The 19268-nt window shown below is 49.4% G+C and overlaps 2 protein-coding genes across 5 annotated transcripts in view; one reads left to right on the top strand and one right to left on the bottom strand.

Moving 5' to 3' along the window:
• Positions 1-623: 623 nt before the first annotated feature.
• Positions 624-5283, top strand: KLHDC7B (kelch domain containing 7B). The gene has a single exon (XM_032645295.1). The coding sequence runs from the start codon at positions 1208-1210 to the stop codon at positions 5135-5137; it is 3930 nt and encodes a 1309-aa protein (XP_032501186.1). The 5' UTR covers positions 624-1207; the 3' UTR covers positions 5138-5283.
• Positions 5284-5884: 601 nt separating this feature from the next.
• The window catches only part of SYCE3 (synaptonemal complex central element protein 3), a 28106-nt gene continuing 14722 nt past the window's right edge, over positions 5885-19268 (bottom strand). For all 4 annotated transcript variants that reach the window (XM_032646355.1, XM_032646353.1, XM_032646356.1 and 1 more), the window contains exon 3: positions 5885-6685. In XM_032646355.1, the coding sequence (XP_032502246.1) occupies positions 6504-6685 (182 nt within the window). In that variant the 3' untranslated portion in view covers positions 5885-6503. The remainder of the gene's footprint in view (positions 6686-19268) is intronic.

Raw genomic sequence — 19268 nt, 5'->3', positions numbered from 1 at the left:
TCCCCTGAGAAGCCAAGTGCTGCAGGGCACCTACACGCCGGCCTGTGAGGGGCCTGAGTCCTGGCGAGGAGGGAGGGGGTGGACGAGGGAAGGCTGAGGCCTGAGATGAGGCACCAGAAGTCGGACTGATAGAGCCCCGGGGCCAGAGGAGGGTTTGTGAAGTCTCCCAGGGCTGAGTGGTGATGGGAGATGCAGCTGGCGGGGGCTCAGGGCTCTCCACTGCGTGAGAGTGGCGTTTGGCAGTCAAGATGGCCCAGAGGGAGGCCCAAGGGCTCTAGAAGGTTGTGATAAACCAGGCCAATAAAGAGGAAAACACAACTTTTGGATTTTCTTTGCTTTGTTCACTCTTTATTAGTGAGAGCTTAAAAATTCCTTTTGACAACCATCCCATCTCTGCTGAACTCAGGGTACGGAGAGTCCAGAGGCTGCTGGAGGAGGGGAAGGGAGAGTCGGCCTCGGCCCCCCCAAGCACCTGCGTATCTGGGAGGGAGAAGCGCCAGCCTCTGCTTCACACCTGTGCACCTTCCCGGCAGCCCATCTGTGTGCTGGGCAGTGTTTAGGGTCAGGACCCCCGCCCCCATGGTCCCCCTCCTCAGGGAGACCCCCCCCACCCTGGCCAAGAGTGGAATAGTCTTCTCCGGTTTCTGGTAATTTCATCAGGGCCTCATCGTGTTGCTGCAGCTACAGATAACATCTTCCTGTGGGTAACTCTTCCCCGCCAGAGCCCCCTGAGGCTGGCCCCGAGCTCAGAGGAGGGGCGCGGGGGTGTGGGATGAGTTTGGGGGTGTGAGGGTCTCTTAGGCAGAAGTGGGTCGGCTGGGATGCCAGAAGAGCGCTGAGGAACGCTGCCATTTGCCATTGGAAGCTATGGAAAAAGGGAAGGGGCAGGAGCTGGGCAGGGGCCTGGGGACGCCCCTGAGCTCCTGGAGCTGCCGTGGGTTATGCTGTCTTCTGATACCTCCAGCCAGGCCCTCCTAACAACACCCAAGCCCGGGTGCAGACACAGAGACCCACCCCTCCCAGGTTGGGCGGTGCACTGGCCCCAGCACAGGGCCACCTTAACTGGGCAGCCCTCTGGGCGGGGCACGTCACGGATGCCATCTGCGCGACACCAGGTGGCACCCAGGCCTGAAGCAGGACCTGGTGTGCGCAGCACATAGCTCCCAGCCTGCTGCCCAGCTCCTCACGCTGGGTCTCCGCCCAGACCATGACCCAGGGCGTCTTGGAGGCTGACAGCCCCGGCTGGGGCTGGGACGGGGACGGGGACGAAGACTGGGATGGCGTCGTGCTGACCCTGCTGGCGCTGGCTGTGGTGGCCGCCACGGCGCTAGCTTTGCACTGGTTTGGCTCTGGGCAGGACCAGGAGGCGGCAGGTCCAGCATCCACAGCCCCTCGACCTTCACAGGTGGGAGGACCTGGGACAGCCCTGCCCCCGAAATCCAAGGTCAGTGGTGGTGTCGAGGGACACAGCCCAGGGCAGGAGAAGCCACACCCTCCAGGACGTGGCCAGGGGAGTCCAGCTGCAGCAGGGGCCCAGGATCAGGAGCCCCCGCGAGGTGAAGGTCTGGCTGCTACAGCTACACCTCCACTCAAGACACCTGGTGAGGTGGCCAGCGGAGGGGCCTTGGGACAGCAGCGTGGTAATGCCACTCCAGAAGCCCCCCGAGGAAAAGGAAGGGAGCCTCGCAGGCCAGGTGCTGCCCTCCTGGGTCAGAGCAAAGCAGAGGGGACGTCTGCCCCCCTCCTGATACACTTCACCCCCCGGAGTCCTGGCGGAGAAGTGGAGGTGCAGGTAGAAGCAGGAGGCGTCCAAGCCAAGGCACCAGCTCACCAGGCCCTCGTCCACATGGTGCAACGGGACACCAGCCCCTGGCAGCAAGGTGTGGCGTCACCTGGCTCACTGGGGAGGGGCCCAGGCAGCCGCCGGTGGCAGGTGGACCGCAGCTCAGGAGAGAGAACCTGCCGCTCCCCAAGGCTGGACCCCCTGTCCCTGGGCACTGTGGTGAGTGTGTGGGATTCTGTGGGTGGAGCCAGTGGCCTCCCCGCAGGCTCCCAGGGGCTCCCTTTGCCCCAGGAGCTGCCCCCATTGTACACCCTGAAGACTAGTCCCCCGATGGATGTCTCAGAGAGGGGGCCTGGGAAGAGCAGCCCCCAACCAGCCCCAGTCCTAGCTCTGGACTCAGGAGTCAAAGCTACTGAGAGCAGGGAGGCTGGGACCCTGGCCCCCAGGGAGTCTCAGAGGTCCCCAGCCTCCGTGGAAGGTTGGCCCCGGGTGAGGAGGGAGGTCCTTGTCACCGGGAGCTTCAGCGAGGCCCCAGGCTCCATGGGCCTATCACAAGAGGGGCCACAGGGGGGACACCGACCCTTGTCCCAAGGGGAGGGGACCACAGAGGCCAGCACTGCGGGTGAGGCTGGGGCTAACGGCTCTGGAGACCACCTTTTCTTCAGTTCAGGGCCTGAAGGGACAAAGGAGCAAGAGGGCCACAGTGTTAGAGAAGGGAGAGGATCCCTGCAAGGCCAAGTGGCTGGCGGCTCTGACAGAGGGAAGCGAGCTGCAGAGGTTCGCAGCTGCGTGCCCTCCTCAAGCCCCTCCCTCACGTCCTCTTCACACACCCCTAAACCCCTCCCACCCACAGCACATCCCCATCCAGGTCTCTTACCTGTAGCCCCAACTCTTCTGAACTCTTCTCTGTCAGTCTCTTTGCCCCCCAGAGTTGGCCAGGGTCCTGCTGAGGATGAAAATCTCAAAGCAGTGCCATCCCCTGCCCCAGGCCCATCCCCTGTCACATCTGCAGCCCCTGCCCCAGGCCCATCCCCTGTCACAGCTGCAGCCCCTGCCCCAGGCCCATCCCCTGCCCCAGGCCCATCCCCTGTCACAGCTACAGCCCCTGCCCCAGGCCCATCCCCTGTCACAGCTGCAGCCCCTGCCCCAGGCCCATCCCCTGCCCCAGGCCCATCCCCTGTCACAGCTGCAGCCCCTGCCCCAGGCCCATCCCCTGCCCCAGGCCCATCCCCTGTCACAGCTGCAGCCCCTGCCCCAGGCCCATCCCCTGTCACAGCTGCAGCCCCTGCCCCAGGCCCATCCCCTGCCCCAGGCCCATCCCCTGTCACAGCTGCAGCCCCTGCCCCAGGCCCATCCCCTGTCACAGCTGCAGCCCCCGCCCCAGGCCCATCCCCTGCCCCAGGCCCATCCCCTGTCACAGCTGCAGCCCCTGGGCCTGCTAGTGGGTCAAAGCTTGCACCTCAGAAGCCCAGTGTGGTTCTCTGCAAGGGCAGTCAGGAAGGGCAGTTCTCAACTAGCTGGGGAAACCTTATTTCGATGGTTCTTAGGAGTCACCCCTTCCCCAGGCCAGAGAGGCCCCAAGGGACAGTCCCAAGGGCAGCTCTGGAGAGCCCCAGAGATCCCAGCACTTCCACACCCTCTGAGAACAAAGAGTCTGGCTCTTCCCCTGAAGAGGCCGTCCCCAGCCATGAGGACAGGCATGGCTCGGCTGGACTGGTCACAGGGGCAGGCACAGGGGGCCTGGCTGAGGCTGGAGCTCGGCCACAGCAGAGCAGCACCGAGACCAAGGAGGCTCCCACCGCAGGCCCTCCCTCAGGCCCAAGAGGGGAGAGAATTGAGGAGAAACATCCAGACTCGCTGCCATCTGGTACTGCAGAACCCAGGGCCCCCTCACGGCCACCGGAGCAGACCCAGCCTGGCTCTGCACCCTCCCCAGTTACAAGGCAGGACTCACAGCCTGTCCCCCGGCCACGGAAACGCAGCTTGTGCGAAATATCCCAGAGCTCTGAGCGTGAGGCCAGCCCAGCGGCCCCAGGGCAGCGCCGAGGACAGGAGCCTGGGGAGGGGCCCAGCCCTGCAGGCAGCGGGCAGGTCCTCACTGAGAAGCAGAAGGAGGCCCGAAAACTCATGGTGTTTCTGCAGAGGCGGGGGGGCTGGGGGGTGGTGGAGGGGCCCCAGAAGCCCAGATCCTCAGCGGCAGCGGCTCTGCAGCGATGGCTGGACCTGGGCAGCTGCCTGGAGGCACTGGCCTTTGCCCAGCAGCACGGGGACCCCCGCCTTGCCCAGGAGACCTATGCCTGGATGAGTGACAATCTGCTACACGTGCTGGGAGACCCGAGCCTCTACCGGCAGCTGAGTGGCGCTGACCGGGAGCGTATCCTGAGCCTTCGGACCAGCCGGGGCCAGGCGGTGCTGGGGGTCCTCGTGCTGCCCAGCCTCTACCGGGTGAGCCGCTCGGGGCTCACAAGGGACCCTCGTGGGGTGGAAGAAACTCACGCGGTGCGGCCCGTGCCCCCGCCTCCCCGCACGTTCCTGTACGTGTTCCACCCCCGGGAGAACGCGTGGCGGCCCCTGACCCAGGTGCCCCAGGAGGCCCCGCTCCGGGGCTGCGGTCTCTGCACCCTACACAACTATCTGTTCCTGGCGGGGGGCATCCGTGGATCCGGTGCCGAGGCCGTCTGCTCCAACGAGGTCTTCTGCTACAACCCTCTGACCGACATCTGGAGCCAGGTGCGGCCCATGCGGCAGGCGCGTGCCCAGCTCAAACTGGTGGCGCTGGACGGGCTGCTCTACGCCATTGGGGGCGAGTGTCTGTACAGCATGGAGCGCTACGACCCGCGCACAGACGCCTGGACCTCCTGTGCGCCCCTCCCTGCAGGCAGCTTCCCCGTAGCTCACGAAGCTGTGGCCTGCCGGGGGGACATTTATGTTACCGGCGGCCACCTCTTCTACCGCCTGCTCAGGTACAGCCCCGCGAAGGACGCGTGGGACGAGTGCCCCTACAGTGCCAGCCACCGGCGGTCCAGCGACATTGTGGCTCTGGGGGGCTTCCTGTACCGCTTCGACCTGCTGCGGGGCGTGGGCGCCGCGGTGATGCGCTACAACACCGTGACAAGCTCCTGGAGCCGGGCCGCCTCCCTGCCCCTGCCCGACCCCGCCCCGCTCCGCTGCGCCGTGCTGGGCAACACCATTTACTGCCTCAACCACCAGGTCACAGCCACCTTCACGGTCTCCGAGGGAACCGCCCAGTTCCAGGCCAAGGAGCTAAAGCCTTTTCCCCCGGGGGCCAAAGGGGTCCTCTGCCCATTCATCCTGACGCTGCCCCCCGTGGACCCGCTGCAGACTGCCCTCTGAGTGGCTGCTGGAACACCAGGGACTTCAGCACTGCTCTCCGGGGAGACCCTGGGGTGGAGTCTGAGGGCAGGAGGGGCACAGGGAGGAGGCTGTGATCCAGAACTTTCTGCCCTTGTTCCCGGGACAACTTTCCTTTTCTGTTCTAATAAGCCTCCTGACTCCGCCTTCCACCTGCTCCCCTCCCCTAAGCCTCTCCCCTCAGAGCCCAGGCTCCCCGCACCTGGGAGCTGGTCGCTGGGTGTCCCTAGCCTGGTATCCTACCTCCCACCACACCCATGCTGCTTCCTTCCTCTAGGACTTAATTTCCTCTCTGGTTACCCAGCGCCTCTGCTGGCTCACCCACCCTCCTCCAGACAGAGATCCTCTCTCACAGCACCACCCCACTGCCTGGGAATTACCTGCCTGTGGGACTCCCTGGGCTCCGAGAGCCTGACGTGTCCCTGGGCACCAGGACTTGGCCCACTGAGGAGCCTGGCAACCCCTGAGCCGAGGAAGGAGATGGCTGGGAACACATTCTGCTTCCTAGGGTCTGTCCCTGGGGCTCCAGGCCAGGCAAGGAGCCCTCAAGGGGGTGGGAAGGGGGACCAGGGAGCAAACAAGTCCCCAGGAAAACATCCTTGCCTCTGGGACTTTCTACCTGTCCTGAGGCCTCTGGGAGCCTGGTTGGCTCTCCCCTGGAACAGCTCTGAAGCCCTCTTTTGTCTGACTGACCTCAAGGGCCTAGAACCCTTGTCTGTGAAAGCGCCCTGCTGGCTCTATCCCCTGCCCAGACCCCAGCCCAGGCCGTGCAGGACCACTCAGCTCATACCCCTCTGCAGCCTGGTGGGGTCTCTCCTGCCGGCTCAGCCCTTCCAGAAGCCTGCCCCACTTCCCACCAGCCCCCTTCCTAGGTGAGGCCTGGGTTTCGCCCTCGTTCTGCCCCTTATTAGCTGTGTGGATTGGAAGAGACATCTAACATTGCTTTTCTTGTCTGAAACGGGGCTGTGAGAACATAAGGACACACTCGAGAGTGCCCAGCCTGGTGCCCCAAATACACAACTGAATAACTTATTCGCTTTGGAACTCACAGTAGGAAGGTAAATAAATCTGACTGAATACTGCTGCCTGTCCCACCCTCTGACCTGGTTTGTCCCCGTCTGGCTCCCTTTTAGTTTTTTTATTCTAAGTTCGGCACCACTGGCACTGAGTACGTCTACTTCATCGAGAGCCTCTGCATCTCGCCCTTCTCATGTGCTGTCCACAAGGTTTGTTATGCAGCTGGGTGGGACAGAAAGGGTCCTTAGGTTGTGTTTGGAAAGAAGTTTACTGAGAAACAAGCTCTGCACACAGCCCTGCTCCGGGGCCGCTGCTACTCTGCCAAGCCTGCTCAGGCCGTGTGGGGTGGGCGGGCCTCCTGCGCTCGCTTGGTCTCATCGAACAGCTCCTGCCAGTTCTTCTCCAACTCCTCCTTGCAGTTGAGGAAGGCGTCCTCCAGCCGCCGCATGGACTCCGCCAGTGTGGGGTTGGTGCGCATCACCACCATGTCGTAGGCCATCCACGTGGCCTGCACTGCAACAACCAGACAGGCCCTGGTCAGGCCACAGGGGGCTGCCGCAGCGCTGGAGCCCCCCAGCAAGGGCTGGGCGCCTCCGCTCACGCCCAGCATCCTGGGGACAGGACGTGCTGAGTCACCCAATTACTCGAAGGAGAGAAAGCGGGTCGGCCATGCGTTACAGGGCTCATGACAACCCTATTAAAACTCCTCTCTACGAAAAGCAGTAATGAACCTTCCCTAATCTCACACAAGCCTTAACTTCTGGATACACCAGCCCACAACACTAAAAGGTTGGAGGCCAATCTGACATGAAATGTTAGGAAAAATGAGAGTAAACACAGGTCCTTACCTATCTGCAGTTCACAGCTAGTGGTTGCCGGGTGACCCCCAAGAAGTCATAACCCTGCCCAAGCTCACATACTCAGGTAGGGCTGACCACTCTCACTCCCCCAAGGCTAGAGCCTCAGGTTATCTCGTGCTCATTGGCCTGGGATGCCTGCCCACCTCCACCTTGGCACCTCTCTGCTTTCAATAAGGCCAGTCCAGGGGCTCCTCCTTCTGGGAAGGTTTGCCAAGTTCCATGTTAGGTGTCCTTTGGTGCTCACCACTGCACTGACCACCTTTCTTGCTCTTTCCCTTTGAGAGCAACGTGAGGGCTGCATCCCCTGGGCCTATAGGTGAACATGTGCTTCCTGTACAAATCCAATGGTGTGTGCAGAAGCCCCACCCCCACCTCTTCCCTCTGCAGCACCCGCCCCCCACTGGTGTGGTTCTCCCCTTTAGAACTATGAAGAACAGGGTTGTCTCTCTGTGCAGTAAATACATCTCCTTAGAACTTCTCCTGTCTGGGTTAAAAAATGCTGGATACTTTGGGAAACTATGTCCTTCAGGAAATGAACCAAAGAAGAGATAGGCAGGGAATTCCCTGGCAGTCCAGTGGTTAGGACCCCGCACTTTCACTGCTGAGGCCGTGGGTTAAATCCCTGGTCAGGGAACTAAGATCCTGCAAGTAGAATGAAAAAAAAAAAAAGAGATAGGCAGAATGATTAATAACAAATGCACATGTATGTCTACACACAACCGAGGTCAGCAGTGTGGCAGACTTGAAGTTTATAGAAAGTGGCATCTGTTTGTTTAGGGAAAAAGTGTTAGAAGAGTTACGTGCAGTACACCTCAACAGACAGAGATACGTGCAGCACACCTCAACAGAGATACGTGCAGTACACCTCAACAGACAGAGATACGTGCAGTACACCTCAGCAGACAGAGATACGTGCAGTACACCTCAACAGATAGAGATACGTGCAGTACACCTCAACAGACAGATACGTGCAGTACACCTCAACAGACAGAGATACGTGCAGTACACCTCAACAGATAGAGATACGTGCGGTACACCTCAACACACAGAGATACGTGCGGTACACCTCAACACACAGAGATACGTGCGGTACACCTCAACACACAGAGATACGTGCGGTACACCTCAACAGACAGAGATACGTGCAGTACACCTCAACAGACAGAGGGCCTATGATATATAGCTAGCACAGGGATTCTCGATCTTCTGGAAGTATGAGAGCCACTTGGGACACCTGTTAAAATGTAGACCACTGGCCCCTCTCAGAACTCAAAGAAGGTTCTTGTGTAGCAAGTTGGGAATGGTGCCCAGGAACCTTCATCTTGGCAAGCATCCTGGGCAATTCTGGTGCAGGAAGCCTGTAGACCACCATGTGAGGCCACCTGGGCAGCAGGTGGGGCATGGACCTGAAGCCAGGGCAGAGTCTGCTTCCCAGCTCTCCACTCACTGGCTGTGTGACCTGGAGTAAGTGATTTAAACTTACTAACCTCATCTCCTCTTATGTAAAGGACGGAAAACGTCCGGATCTCATGGCTTTGGTGTGAAGATTAAACCGATGATGTATGTAGCCTGTCTCCAACATATTAGGTGCTCAAGAAAGGAGAAACTCTTACTATAAAATAAATAATTCAGGTATTCAGGACAAAGAACTAGGGTGGGTAAACAAAACAAAACAAAACAGTCCACAGAAATGAATCTCATATAGTCCTACATAGCAGCTGAAATTCTAGTCCTGAGTTTCCTGAGCTCAAAGCAGAGAAGGAAACATGCTCGGTTATAAGATTCAGTGACCATAAAATAAAAACAAACCCATTGTTTAAGACACTTTTACCCCAAGAAAGAATTTCCTTATAGGTATATTTCATGAGAGGTGTGTAACATAATGGAAAATGTCCTTGACAACATCCCTACTTTAAATACAAAGACATTCTTCTATGTCTACAGTTGTAGGCACTGGTAAAAGAAAGCTGGTGGCACAGTACCAAAGCACACTTCAGAAAAGGCAATTCAATGAGACACTAAAACATTATATCAAGTGCATAGCCCTCTTATGATTTGATCCAAGGGAAAAAGAAAAAGAAAATATAGAATAGGAAGGACTCACAATCATCTGAAAATCCTTTGGAAATATATGTCGCCTGAGTTTTTCATTCATTCAATGTTTATTGCGCACCTGCTCTGCGTCGGCGTTTTGCTAAGGCAGCCCTGATGATACAGCTGTCTACTACAGGCCAGACACATCTCTGCCCTCGTGAGCTTCTATACTAGTTGCAGTGGGAGGAGACAGATAATAAACATATAAGACAATTACACATTGTGAAAGGAGCTGCGAAGCAACGCGTATTGTGACAGAGAAATGGGATAGGAAGAGTCTTATTTTAGACCAGGTAGTGAGGGCAGGCCTTCTCAGAGGGCTTTTGGTAAGGCCTATGCAGTAGCAAAGCTAAGGTCCTAATCTCTCGAGGGGCCTGAACAGCAGATACTCTGAGAGGCTAGTTAGGACTCGCCCCACAAACTCTGATAACCTGCTGGGTAGGGCCAGGTCCTCACACAGAAATTTAAAAACTGGTCAAGATGTGCACTAGATGCAGGGTTCAGTAAAGGATGAGGATAAAGTGTTCCAAAAATCTGTGTAGGAGAGGGAGGACTAACGAGGGATACAGTGAGGAGATGTATTCTGACAGTAGAAGAGGTAGAAGCAGAGAACAGGAATGACAAGGCTAGTTGAGCCAGGCGATCAAGGGATGAAGATAAGCCTGGAGTTTACAGACCACAGGCTAATTCACATCACTGGCAAAATAGAAGAATCAACATTTTAAAATGTAAATGGTGAAGGTCTACCTCCTCAAATCTCAGGTCCCAAATGGTTTTACAGATGAGTTCCACTGAACTGTGGAAGAACATTTCATTCTTATCTAACGTAAGTGATTCCAGAAATAAGAAAAAGAGGGAAGACTGATAAGCTGACTGTATGGACTAGTGTTAACTGTTTTAAAATTTTATTTTACTATTATTACTATTTTAAAAAATTTTTTGGCTGCACCACGTGGCATGTGGGATCCTAGTTTCCTGACCAGGGGTCGAACCCATGCCCTCTGCACTGGAAGCTCCGAGTCTTAACCACTGAACTGCTAAGAAAGTCCCCTGGTGTAACTTTTTAAGAAAAGCATTTGATAGAAGTATTCCATTTACACTGTAGAAAATTTGAGAATAGAGATAAGCAAAAATAAAAACATAATTTTCCCTAAGCTGGTTTATTTTAAAACAAGACAAATATTATATATAAAAAAATTATAGGTCTGTCTCACATGAAAATAGATGTAAAATCCTAATATATGATCTAACCAAACCTAACAATGTGTTAAAATAATATGTTATGATCAAGTAGAGTTTGTAAAAGAAATTCAAGGATAGTTGAGTATCAGAAAATCAATCAGCATAATTAACCACATTAATAAAAGGGGGGAAATCATAGTAATATCTCAGTTAATGCAAAAAAAGGCAGTTAATAAAGTTTAATACTTAGTTGTGATTTCAGAGAATCAAAACTAACAAATTAGGAATAGAAGGAGACATTTTAACCTAGTAAAGGTGATACACCAAAAACTTACAGCAAACATTATACTTAATGGAGAAACTGTGGATAAATTCCTTTGGGAATCAAACAAGGATGCCTCTAATAATGTAATGGGTATTGAAGATGTTGATAAATGGAATTTAAACATTTAAAAGAAATAAGAGATATAAGGTAAGAGATAAAACTAACAGTATTTGTAAATTATAAAAGTGTATATGAAAGAATAGAGGTCCAATAGTCAAGTCAATCTTAAAAAAATAACAGCTAAAAGGGGGAATATACCCTATTAGATATCAAGACATCTTATAAAGCCCTGTTTTATTTATTTAGCCACACTGAATGGCTTGTGGGATCTTAGTTCCCTGACCAGGGATTGAACCTGTGCCCTCAGCAGTGAAAGTGCGGAGTCCTAACCACTAGACCGCCAGGGAATTCCCTAAAGCCCTTTTTTAAAATCATAGTGTGGTACAGACAAACAGACCAATGAAAGAAAATAGTATGCTCGGAGATAGACCTAAGTGTATATGGAATTTAGTATATGATGAAAGTAACACTAAAAAATCCTTCAGAAATATACGTCTCCTGAAAAAAGGACAGTATACTCCAGGTGGATTAAAGACATAAATATGAAAGATAAAATAACATTTATAGATCAAAAGAATACCTATGATCTAGGGACTTCTTAAAAACCACAAACCAAATGTCATGAAGAACCTAGGGGTAAGACAGGAATAAAGACACAGACCTACTAGAGAATGGACTTGAGGATATGGGGAGGGGGAAGGGTAAGCTGTGACAAAAAACAAAACAAAACAAAAACAAAACCACAAACCATAAGGCAAAATATTGGTGAATTTCTTGTTATCAAAAATTTTTTTTCTACTAAGGACAACATGGACAAAATTTTCATACAAATGATAGAAGAAATTTACAATCTTAAAACTGATAATGGGTTAATATCTAGAATATACAAGAAATTACTTCAGGGTTTCCCTGGTGGCACAGTGGTTGAGAGTCCGCCTGCCGATGCAGGGGACGCAGGTTCGTGCCCCGGTCCGGGAAGGTCCCACATGCCGCCTGGCGGCTGGGCCCGTGAGCCATGGCCACTGAGCCTGGGCGTCCGGAGCCTGTGCTCCGCAACAGGAGAGGCCGCGACAGTGAAAGGCCCGCGTACCGCAAGAAAAAAAAAAAAAAAAGAAATTACTTCAAATCAATAAAAGAAATTCAGCAACAACAACAAAACCCTGGAAAATAACAAGTGTTGGTGAGGATGTGGAGAAACTGGAATGCTTGTGCATTGCTGGTGGGGTTGTAAAATGATGCACCATTGTGTAAAACAGTTTGATATTCTTCAGGAAGCTAAATATAGAATTACCATATGACCTAGCAATTCTACTCCTACATAGTGTCCCAAACAATAAAGAATGGGCACTCAAACAAATACTCGTATACACATGTTCATAGTGGCACTATTCACAATAGTTAAATATTGGGACACAACCCAAATATCCATCAGTGGATGAATACACGGAATATATTTTAGCTATATAAAGGAATAAAGTACTCATAATATGCTACAATATGGGTGAAACTTGAAAATACTATGTTAGGCGAAAGAAGCCAGAAACAAAATGTCATATATTATATGATTCTCTTACATGAAATATCCAGAATAGGTAAATCCATAGAGAATGGAAACAGATTGGTGGTTGCCAGGGGTTGGGAATAGAGGTATGGGAGTGACTGCTTAATGGGTACGAAGTGTCTTTTTTGCGTGATGAAAATGTCGCGGAACTTGACAGAGTTGGTGGCTGCACAAAATTATGAATGTATTAAATGCCACTGAATGGCATTTAATTTAAACTATTTAAAATACTTAATTTTATGTGAATTCACTTCGATAAAAATTTATTTAAATATTAGATGTAGATATTATAATTATCTTCATTTTTCAAAAGCGGAAACGGACGGAGAGGTTAAGCAGCTTGCCCAAGTCATACAGCTAATAAGTAGCACAGGCAGGATTTAACCCAAGTAATCAAGCACCTGTGTCCATGTTTTTAGCTGCTTATGATACACTGCTTCTTACATTCCCTAAGGAGAAACCCAAAAGACTAACAAGCATTTGAAGAGAATCTGGAATTCATTAGAGAAGGAAAAATGAAAACAATCAGATATCACTTTACACCTATTAGTCTGGCAAAATTAGAAAGCTGGATAATATCAAGTGTCTGTGAGCTCGTGGGATCTAAGAACCCCAGGCACTGCTGGTTGGAACAGAGTCTGACTCAGTCGTTCTGTGAGGTCATCTGGTAACCCCTAAAATGATTACACAGGTCCTTGAGCATAGATGTGTGAAGATGTTCATTGTAGCATTGTTTTTGGTGACGAAGAGTTGTAGACAATCTAGGTGTCCATCACCGGGAAGAATGGAGAAGCAAGAAGTAGTGGCTCACCATGGAATAAATACTATATTGCAGTTAAAAGTAATAGATAACATGTACACATGGCTACTCAAATAGGTCTTCATAACATAGTCGTGAGTTTAAAAAGTAAGATACAAGCTGGAGATATAAAACAAAAAGTATGAATTTTACAGAAACACATAAAAAGGGATATACCAAAAAAAGGAATGAGAAAAAAGAGCATAAATAAACAAATAAATGAGGATTGTTACATGGGCCAGTGACGCTAACACGCTATGAACTGAGAAGTATGGTGTCAACCTTTCTGCCAGAGAACCATAAAGAGAAACAAACTAACAAATAAACCAGACTCATTAGGAAATAACAAGTGGGGATACACTATGGCAGACAGGCATGGAAGAGAACAAAGTCAATCACAAATATAGAAAACATACTATATTCTCTTCACTGTGCCAGGCAAGTGGGTACCAAGGGAAACAAGCACATTCCAAATACGATTTCACTGTTAGCACTGAACTAGGCAAGGAAGATGCCAGGAGGCTTAAGACACAAGCTTTCTCAAAATGCATAAAAAGTCAGGGAGTTAAGACACATCATTCAATTGAAAAAATATCTATCAAGCACCTAGTATGGGTCAGCACCTGTTTAAGTTCTGGGGACAGAGCAGTGAGAAAAAATGTCAAAAAGTCTTTGCTCTCATGACCATTATCTACTAAATAACAAGAAACTTACATAGTGCCTATAGTAAACTTACACAGTGTGTTAGAAGGTTAACAGGTGCTAAAGAGAAAAATAAAGCAGTGAAGGAGGGTTGAGGATGCTAGGAAAATAGGATCTGCAACTTCAAGAAGGGTGCTCGGGAAAGACTTCACTGAGGAAGTGACCTTTAAATCAACTTTTGATGAATAGAAGTTCTTAACGTTAGTGTAGTTCAATTTCTCAATCTTTTATTCTGTATTTAGCACTTTTTGCCTTTTGTTTAGAAAATTCTACCCAACCTTCAAAGTTGCAAAGATATTCTCCCCTATTTTCTTCCCAAACTTTAAAATTTATTTTCGATAATTAAGTTCTCATCACTCTGAAGCTACTGTGTGTTTGTGTGTGTGCAGGGATCCATTTAAAATTTTTATTCTTATTCATAACCAATTTTTCCAGCTTACTTGTTAAATAGTCCCTTCTTTCCTCCACTGATCTTCCATGTCACCTGTGTTATGTATAAAATTTTGTGTGTGTGTGTATCTGTTTCTGGGCTCTCTGTTGTACTCCACTGCTCAACTTGTCTATTCCTGAGCCAATATGACACTGTCAATTATACAGTTTTATAATAAACTTTGCTAACTGTAGGGTGAATCCCCTGTCCTTGTCTTTCTCAGAAGTATCTTAGCTACTTTTGGCTCTTAAGTCTCCAATAAATGTTTTATTTTTTTTAATTAATTAATTTAAAAATTTTTGGCTGCGTTGTGTCTTCGTTGCTGTGCGCGGGCTCTCTCCAGCTGCCGCAAGTGGGGGCTACTCTTCGTTGTGGTGCGTGGGCTTCTCATTGTGGTGGCTTCTCTTGTCGCGGAGCACCGGCTCCAGGCGCGCGGGCCTCAGCAGTTGTGGCACGTGGGCTCCAGAGCACAGGCTCAGTAGTTGTGGCACACGGACTTAGTTGCTCCGTTGCACGTGGGGTCCCCTTTGACCGGGGCTCAAACCACTGCAGGTGGACTCCCAACCACTGCAATACCAGGGAAGCCCAAGTCTCCAATAAATGTTTTAGAGTCAACCTGTCAAGTTCCATGAAAAACCCTATTAGGATTTTTATTAGAACTACTTTGAAGCCTTGGATGGAATTTGGGGAGAATGAACACATTTATTATATTTTCTTTCTACTCATGAAGGCAGCTATAGCTCCATTTATTTTGGTCTTTAATATCTGTTAGTCAAGCCTTGTAACTTTCTGCATATAGGCCTTGCATATTTCTTGTTAAACTTCTTCCAAGGTAATTCATAGATGTACGTGTTTGTGTTACTGTTATTGTTGCTATTATAAATGGTGCCTTAAAAAAATATGTTCTAATTCTTTGCTGCAGGTATATAAAAATGCAATTAACTTTTGTACATTGATTTTATATTCAGCCACCTTGCTAAGCTTTATTATTTCCAATAAGATGTGTTTTATGTTCTACATAATAAATTCGGTAATTAGCTCCACGTTGGCCCCAGTAGTCCCTACCTTCTGGTAGTCACACCCTTCTGTAGTTCTCTCACATTGTGCCAGAGTTGATCCATGTGACCAACAGATTATGGCAGAAGTGATGGTATGTCAACTCCAAGATTAGATGATAAAAGACTGTATCTTCTGTCTTGGGTTCTCTCTCTATTATATATATAAATATTTCTTGGATCACTTGCTCTGAGGGAAATTATTACATGACCAGCCCTGTGGAGAGGCTGCATAGAAAGCCTCCTGCCAACAGCTACGTGAGCTTGGAAGGAGACTCTCCAGCATCCAGTCAAGTCTCCAGAGATTGAAGCCATGACCTACAACTTGACTGCAAACTCATGAAAACCACATCCAGAACCACGCAGCTAAGCCATTCTCAGACTCCTGACCCTCAACAATTGTGATAATAAATGTTTCTTGTTTGGACCTGCCGAGTCTGGGTTAATTTGTAGCGCAGCAAGTAGATAACTAATACAGACCTTGGTACTGAGAGTATGGTGCTGCTGTAACAAAAATCTAAAATGTAAGAGTAGCTTTGGAATGCGACAGTTGTTGGAAGCTAGAAAACTGTAAAGATTTTGAGGAGAGCATTAATGAAAGTTTAAAGTGCCTCAAACTCACTGTTCATAGGATTTTGGATTTTGAGGAGGCTGCATCCGACCTCATCTATGGTCCTTGGAGATGTAAATATGTTGACTCTTGTTTCTGTGGACTTTCACTAACAGTGGCTTATCATCTCATGTATTTATTGGTTAGGTCATTGCTGAGCTAGCTCCCAGTGTCCTCTACACTGCTACAGAATCTTTCTAAAACACTTATCTCTTCATGTCATTCCACTGCCTAACTTTCTTCAGTTATTCCCGTTGCCTGTAGGATGATTTCTTGGTGTGGCACACGAAATCTTTCATGATCTGACCCCAGATGATTCATTTAGATTTACTCTCTATCACTTCCACTTATAGTGTATTCAACAGTAATTGAACCCTAAGTCCAACCAGCTTTCTTATTCTTTTGTTCCTTGGCACAAACTGTTCTTTTTGTCTGAAAGCCTTCCCTGCCACCTGTCTATCTGGGGAACTCCTCACAATACTTCAGAGAAATGCTCCACACCTCCTCTTAAAAAATTCCACAATTTACTACACAGATTTCAGTCACTCATCCAAAATCTCATTGAAATTTTAATATCCTTTTATTATAGCAATTAACATAGTATATTGCATTTATGTGTCTGTACATTTATTTCTCCATTAGATTATAAGCAACTTGAGCTTAGGGCTTGGCATAGGTGGTTATTTAGAAAGTGTTTGTTGGGACTTCCCTGGTGGCCCAGTGGGTAAGACTCCATGCTCCCAGTGCAGGGGGCCCAGGTTTGATCCCTGGTCAGGAAACTAGATCCCACATGCATGCCACAACTAAGAATCCACATGCTGCAACTAAGACCCGGCGCAGCCTAAATAAATTAATTAATAAATATTTTTAAAAAATAGTGTTTGTTGAACGAATGAATGAATGAATGAACAGCGCTTTAACCCCTCAGTCTTTGAGCTCTGGGATTATATTTTTCCGGCTTTACTGAAGTATAATTGACAAATAAAAACTGTATATATTTAAGGTGTACGATGTGATTTTTTTTTTTTTGCGGTACGCGGGCCTCTCACTGTTGTGGCCTCTCCCGTTGCGGAGCACAGGCTCCGGACACGCAGGCCCAGCGGCCATGGCTCACGGGCCCAGCCGCTCCTTGGCATGTGGGATCTTCCCAGACCGGGGCACGAACCCGTGTCCCCCGCATCGGCAGGTGGACTCTGAACCACTGCGGCACCAGGGAAGCCCCGATGTGATGTTTTGATATTGTATGCATTGTGAAATGATTATCAGCATCAAGCTAATTAACATTTCCATCACCTCACAGTTAGGTGGGGTTTTTTTTTTTTTTGGTATGGAGAGAACACTTAAGATCTACATTTGTAGAAAATTTCAAGTATACAATATCATATTAGCTGTAGTCATGATGCTGTACATCTCCAGAATGCATTCTTCTTGCATAATTTCCTGGATATATACCCAGAAGGGGAATTGCTGATCATGTGGTAGTTCTATTTTTTTTTTTTTTTTGCGGTACGTGGGCCTGTCACTGTTGTGGCCTCTTCCGTTGCAGAGTACAGGCTCCGGACGCGCAGGCTCAGCGGCCATGGCTCACGGGCCCAGCCGCTCCGCGGCATGTGGGATCTTCCCGGACCGGGGCACGAACCCGCAACCCCTGCATCAGCAGGCGGACTTTCAACCACTGCGCCACCAGGGAAGCCCCTAGGTAGTTCTATTTTTAATGTTTTGAGAAACCTCCATACTCTTTTCCATAACGGCTACACCAGTTTATATTGGTACATTATACCGTTTGCATTGGCTCTGTGATTATATTTTTGACAATATATAAAAGTGGCCTTGGGCTTTCCTGGCGGCACAGTGGTTGAGAGTGTGCCTGCCAATGCAGGGGACACGGGTTCGAGCCCTGGTCTGGGAAGATCCAACATGCCGCGGAGCAACTAGGCCCGTGAGCCACAACTACTGAGCCTGCGCGTCTGGAGCCTGTGCTCCGCAACAAGAGAGGCCGCGATAGTGAGTGGCCCCCGCTTGCCACAACTAGAGAAAGCCCTCGCACAGAAACGAAGACACAACACAGCCAAAAATAAATAAATAAATAAATTTAAGACATATGTCAATATTAAAAAAAAAAATTGGACAATCTCTTAAAAAGAAAACAAAAAAAACCTGGCCCTTCCCACTCAGCATATCCATAAGTGAACTCACTCTTCCCCACATCCTTCTAAACCTGCTATTCTTTCTGTATTCAGAAACTCTCACCTCTTCACTCTTCTCCTTTCCTCTTTCATTCAGCTAACTCATGTCCATATTTCAGTCTTAGCTGAAGGAGGCCTTCCTTGGCTCCTTATATCAAATTAGGTTCCACTTTTGGCTACCATAGCACCACGCAGATTATTCAGTCTTAACACGCATAGAAATCTGTTGGAACTACTTGTTTAGTTATTTTTCCTCTTCACATGATCGTCAGCTTCAGGAAGAGGCACCCTACAACAGTGCAGCTGGAGGGCTGCCCATCGCGGGAAGGGAAAATATCAGACCTTTTGGGGACTATTAGACACTGGCTCTGAACTGACATTAATTCCTGGTGACCCAAAACATCGCTACCAGTGTAGTGATCTACCAGTCAGAAGAGGGGCTTATGGAGGTAAGGTTATCAATGGAGTTCTAGCTGAGGTCTGTCTCACAGTGGGCTTAGTGGGCTTCTGAACCCACTTTATGGTAATTTTCTCAGTTCCAAGATGCATAATTGAAATATATATACTCAGCAACTGGGAGAATCCCCACATTTGTTCCCTAATCCACAGAGTGAGGGCTATTTGGTAGGAAAGACCAAGTGGAAACCACTAGAACTGCCTCTACCTATGAAAGTAGTAAACTAAACGCAACACTGTATTCCTGGAGGGATTGCCAAGATTATTACCACCATTAAGGACTTGAAAGATGCAGGGGGTAACTCCACCACAGCCCCATTCAACTTGCCTGTTTGGCCTGTACAGAAGACAAGTCTGAGAGAATGACAGTGGATTATTGTAAACTCAATCAGGTGGTGACTCCAACTGCAGCTGCTGTTCCAGATGTGGTTTCGTTGCTTGAACAAATTAACACATCCCCCCCCGGTACCTAGTGTGCAGCTATTGATCTGAAAAATGCTGTTTTCTCTATACCTCTTAGTAAACACCACCTAAAGCAGTTTGGTTTCCACTGACAAGGCTAACAATACATTTTCATTATCCTAATTCAGGTATATCGACTCTCCAGCTCCTTAGTTGCCTTTCCCTTCCACAGGACATCAAGCTCTTCCATTATATTGATATTATGCTGACTGGACCTGGTGAGCAAAGGAAGCCAGACACAAGTGTATACACGGTGATTCCGTTTATATGAAACTCTAGGCAAGTATATCAGTTGTTGCCTGGTGCTGGGGAAG

This window comes from Phocoena sinus, chromosome 10 (genome assembly GCF_008692025.1).
Source record: "Phocoena sinus isolate mPhoSin1 chromosome 10, mPhoSin1.pri, whole genome shotgun sequence".
In the NCBI taxonomy this organism is placed as follows: domain Eukaryota; kingdom Metazoa; phylum Chordata; class Mammalia; order Artiodactyla; family Phocoenidae; genus Phocoena; species Phocoena sinus.
This window is presented reverse-complemented; position numbering and strand designations above follow the sequence as displayed.

Bases quoted from the DNA above. Each gene is read 5' to 3' on its own strand.
- KLHDC7B (XM_032645295.1), top strand. From the start codon at position 1,208: ATGACCCAGGGCGTCTTGGAGGCTGACAGCCCCGGCTGGGGCTGGGAC.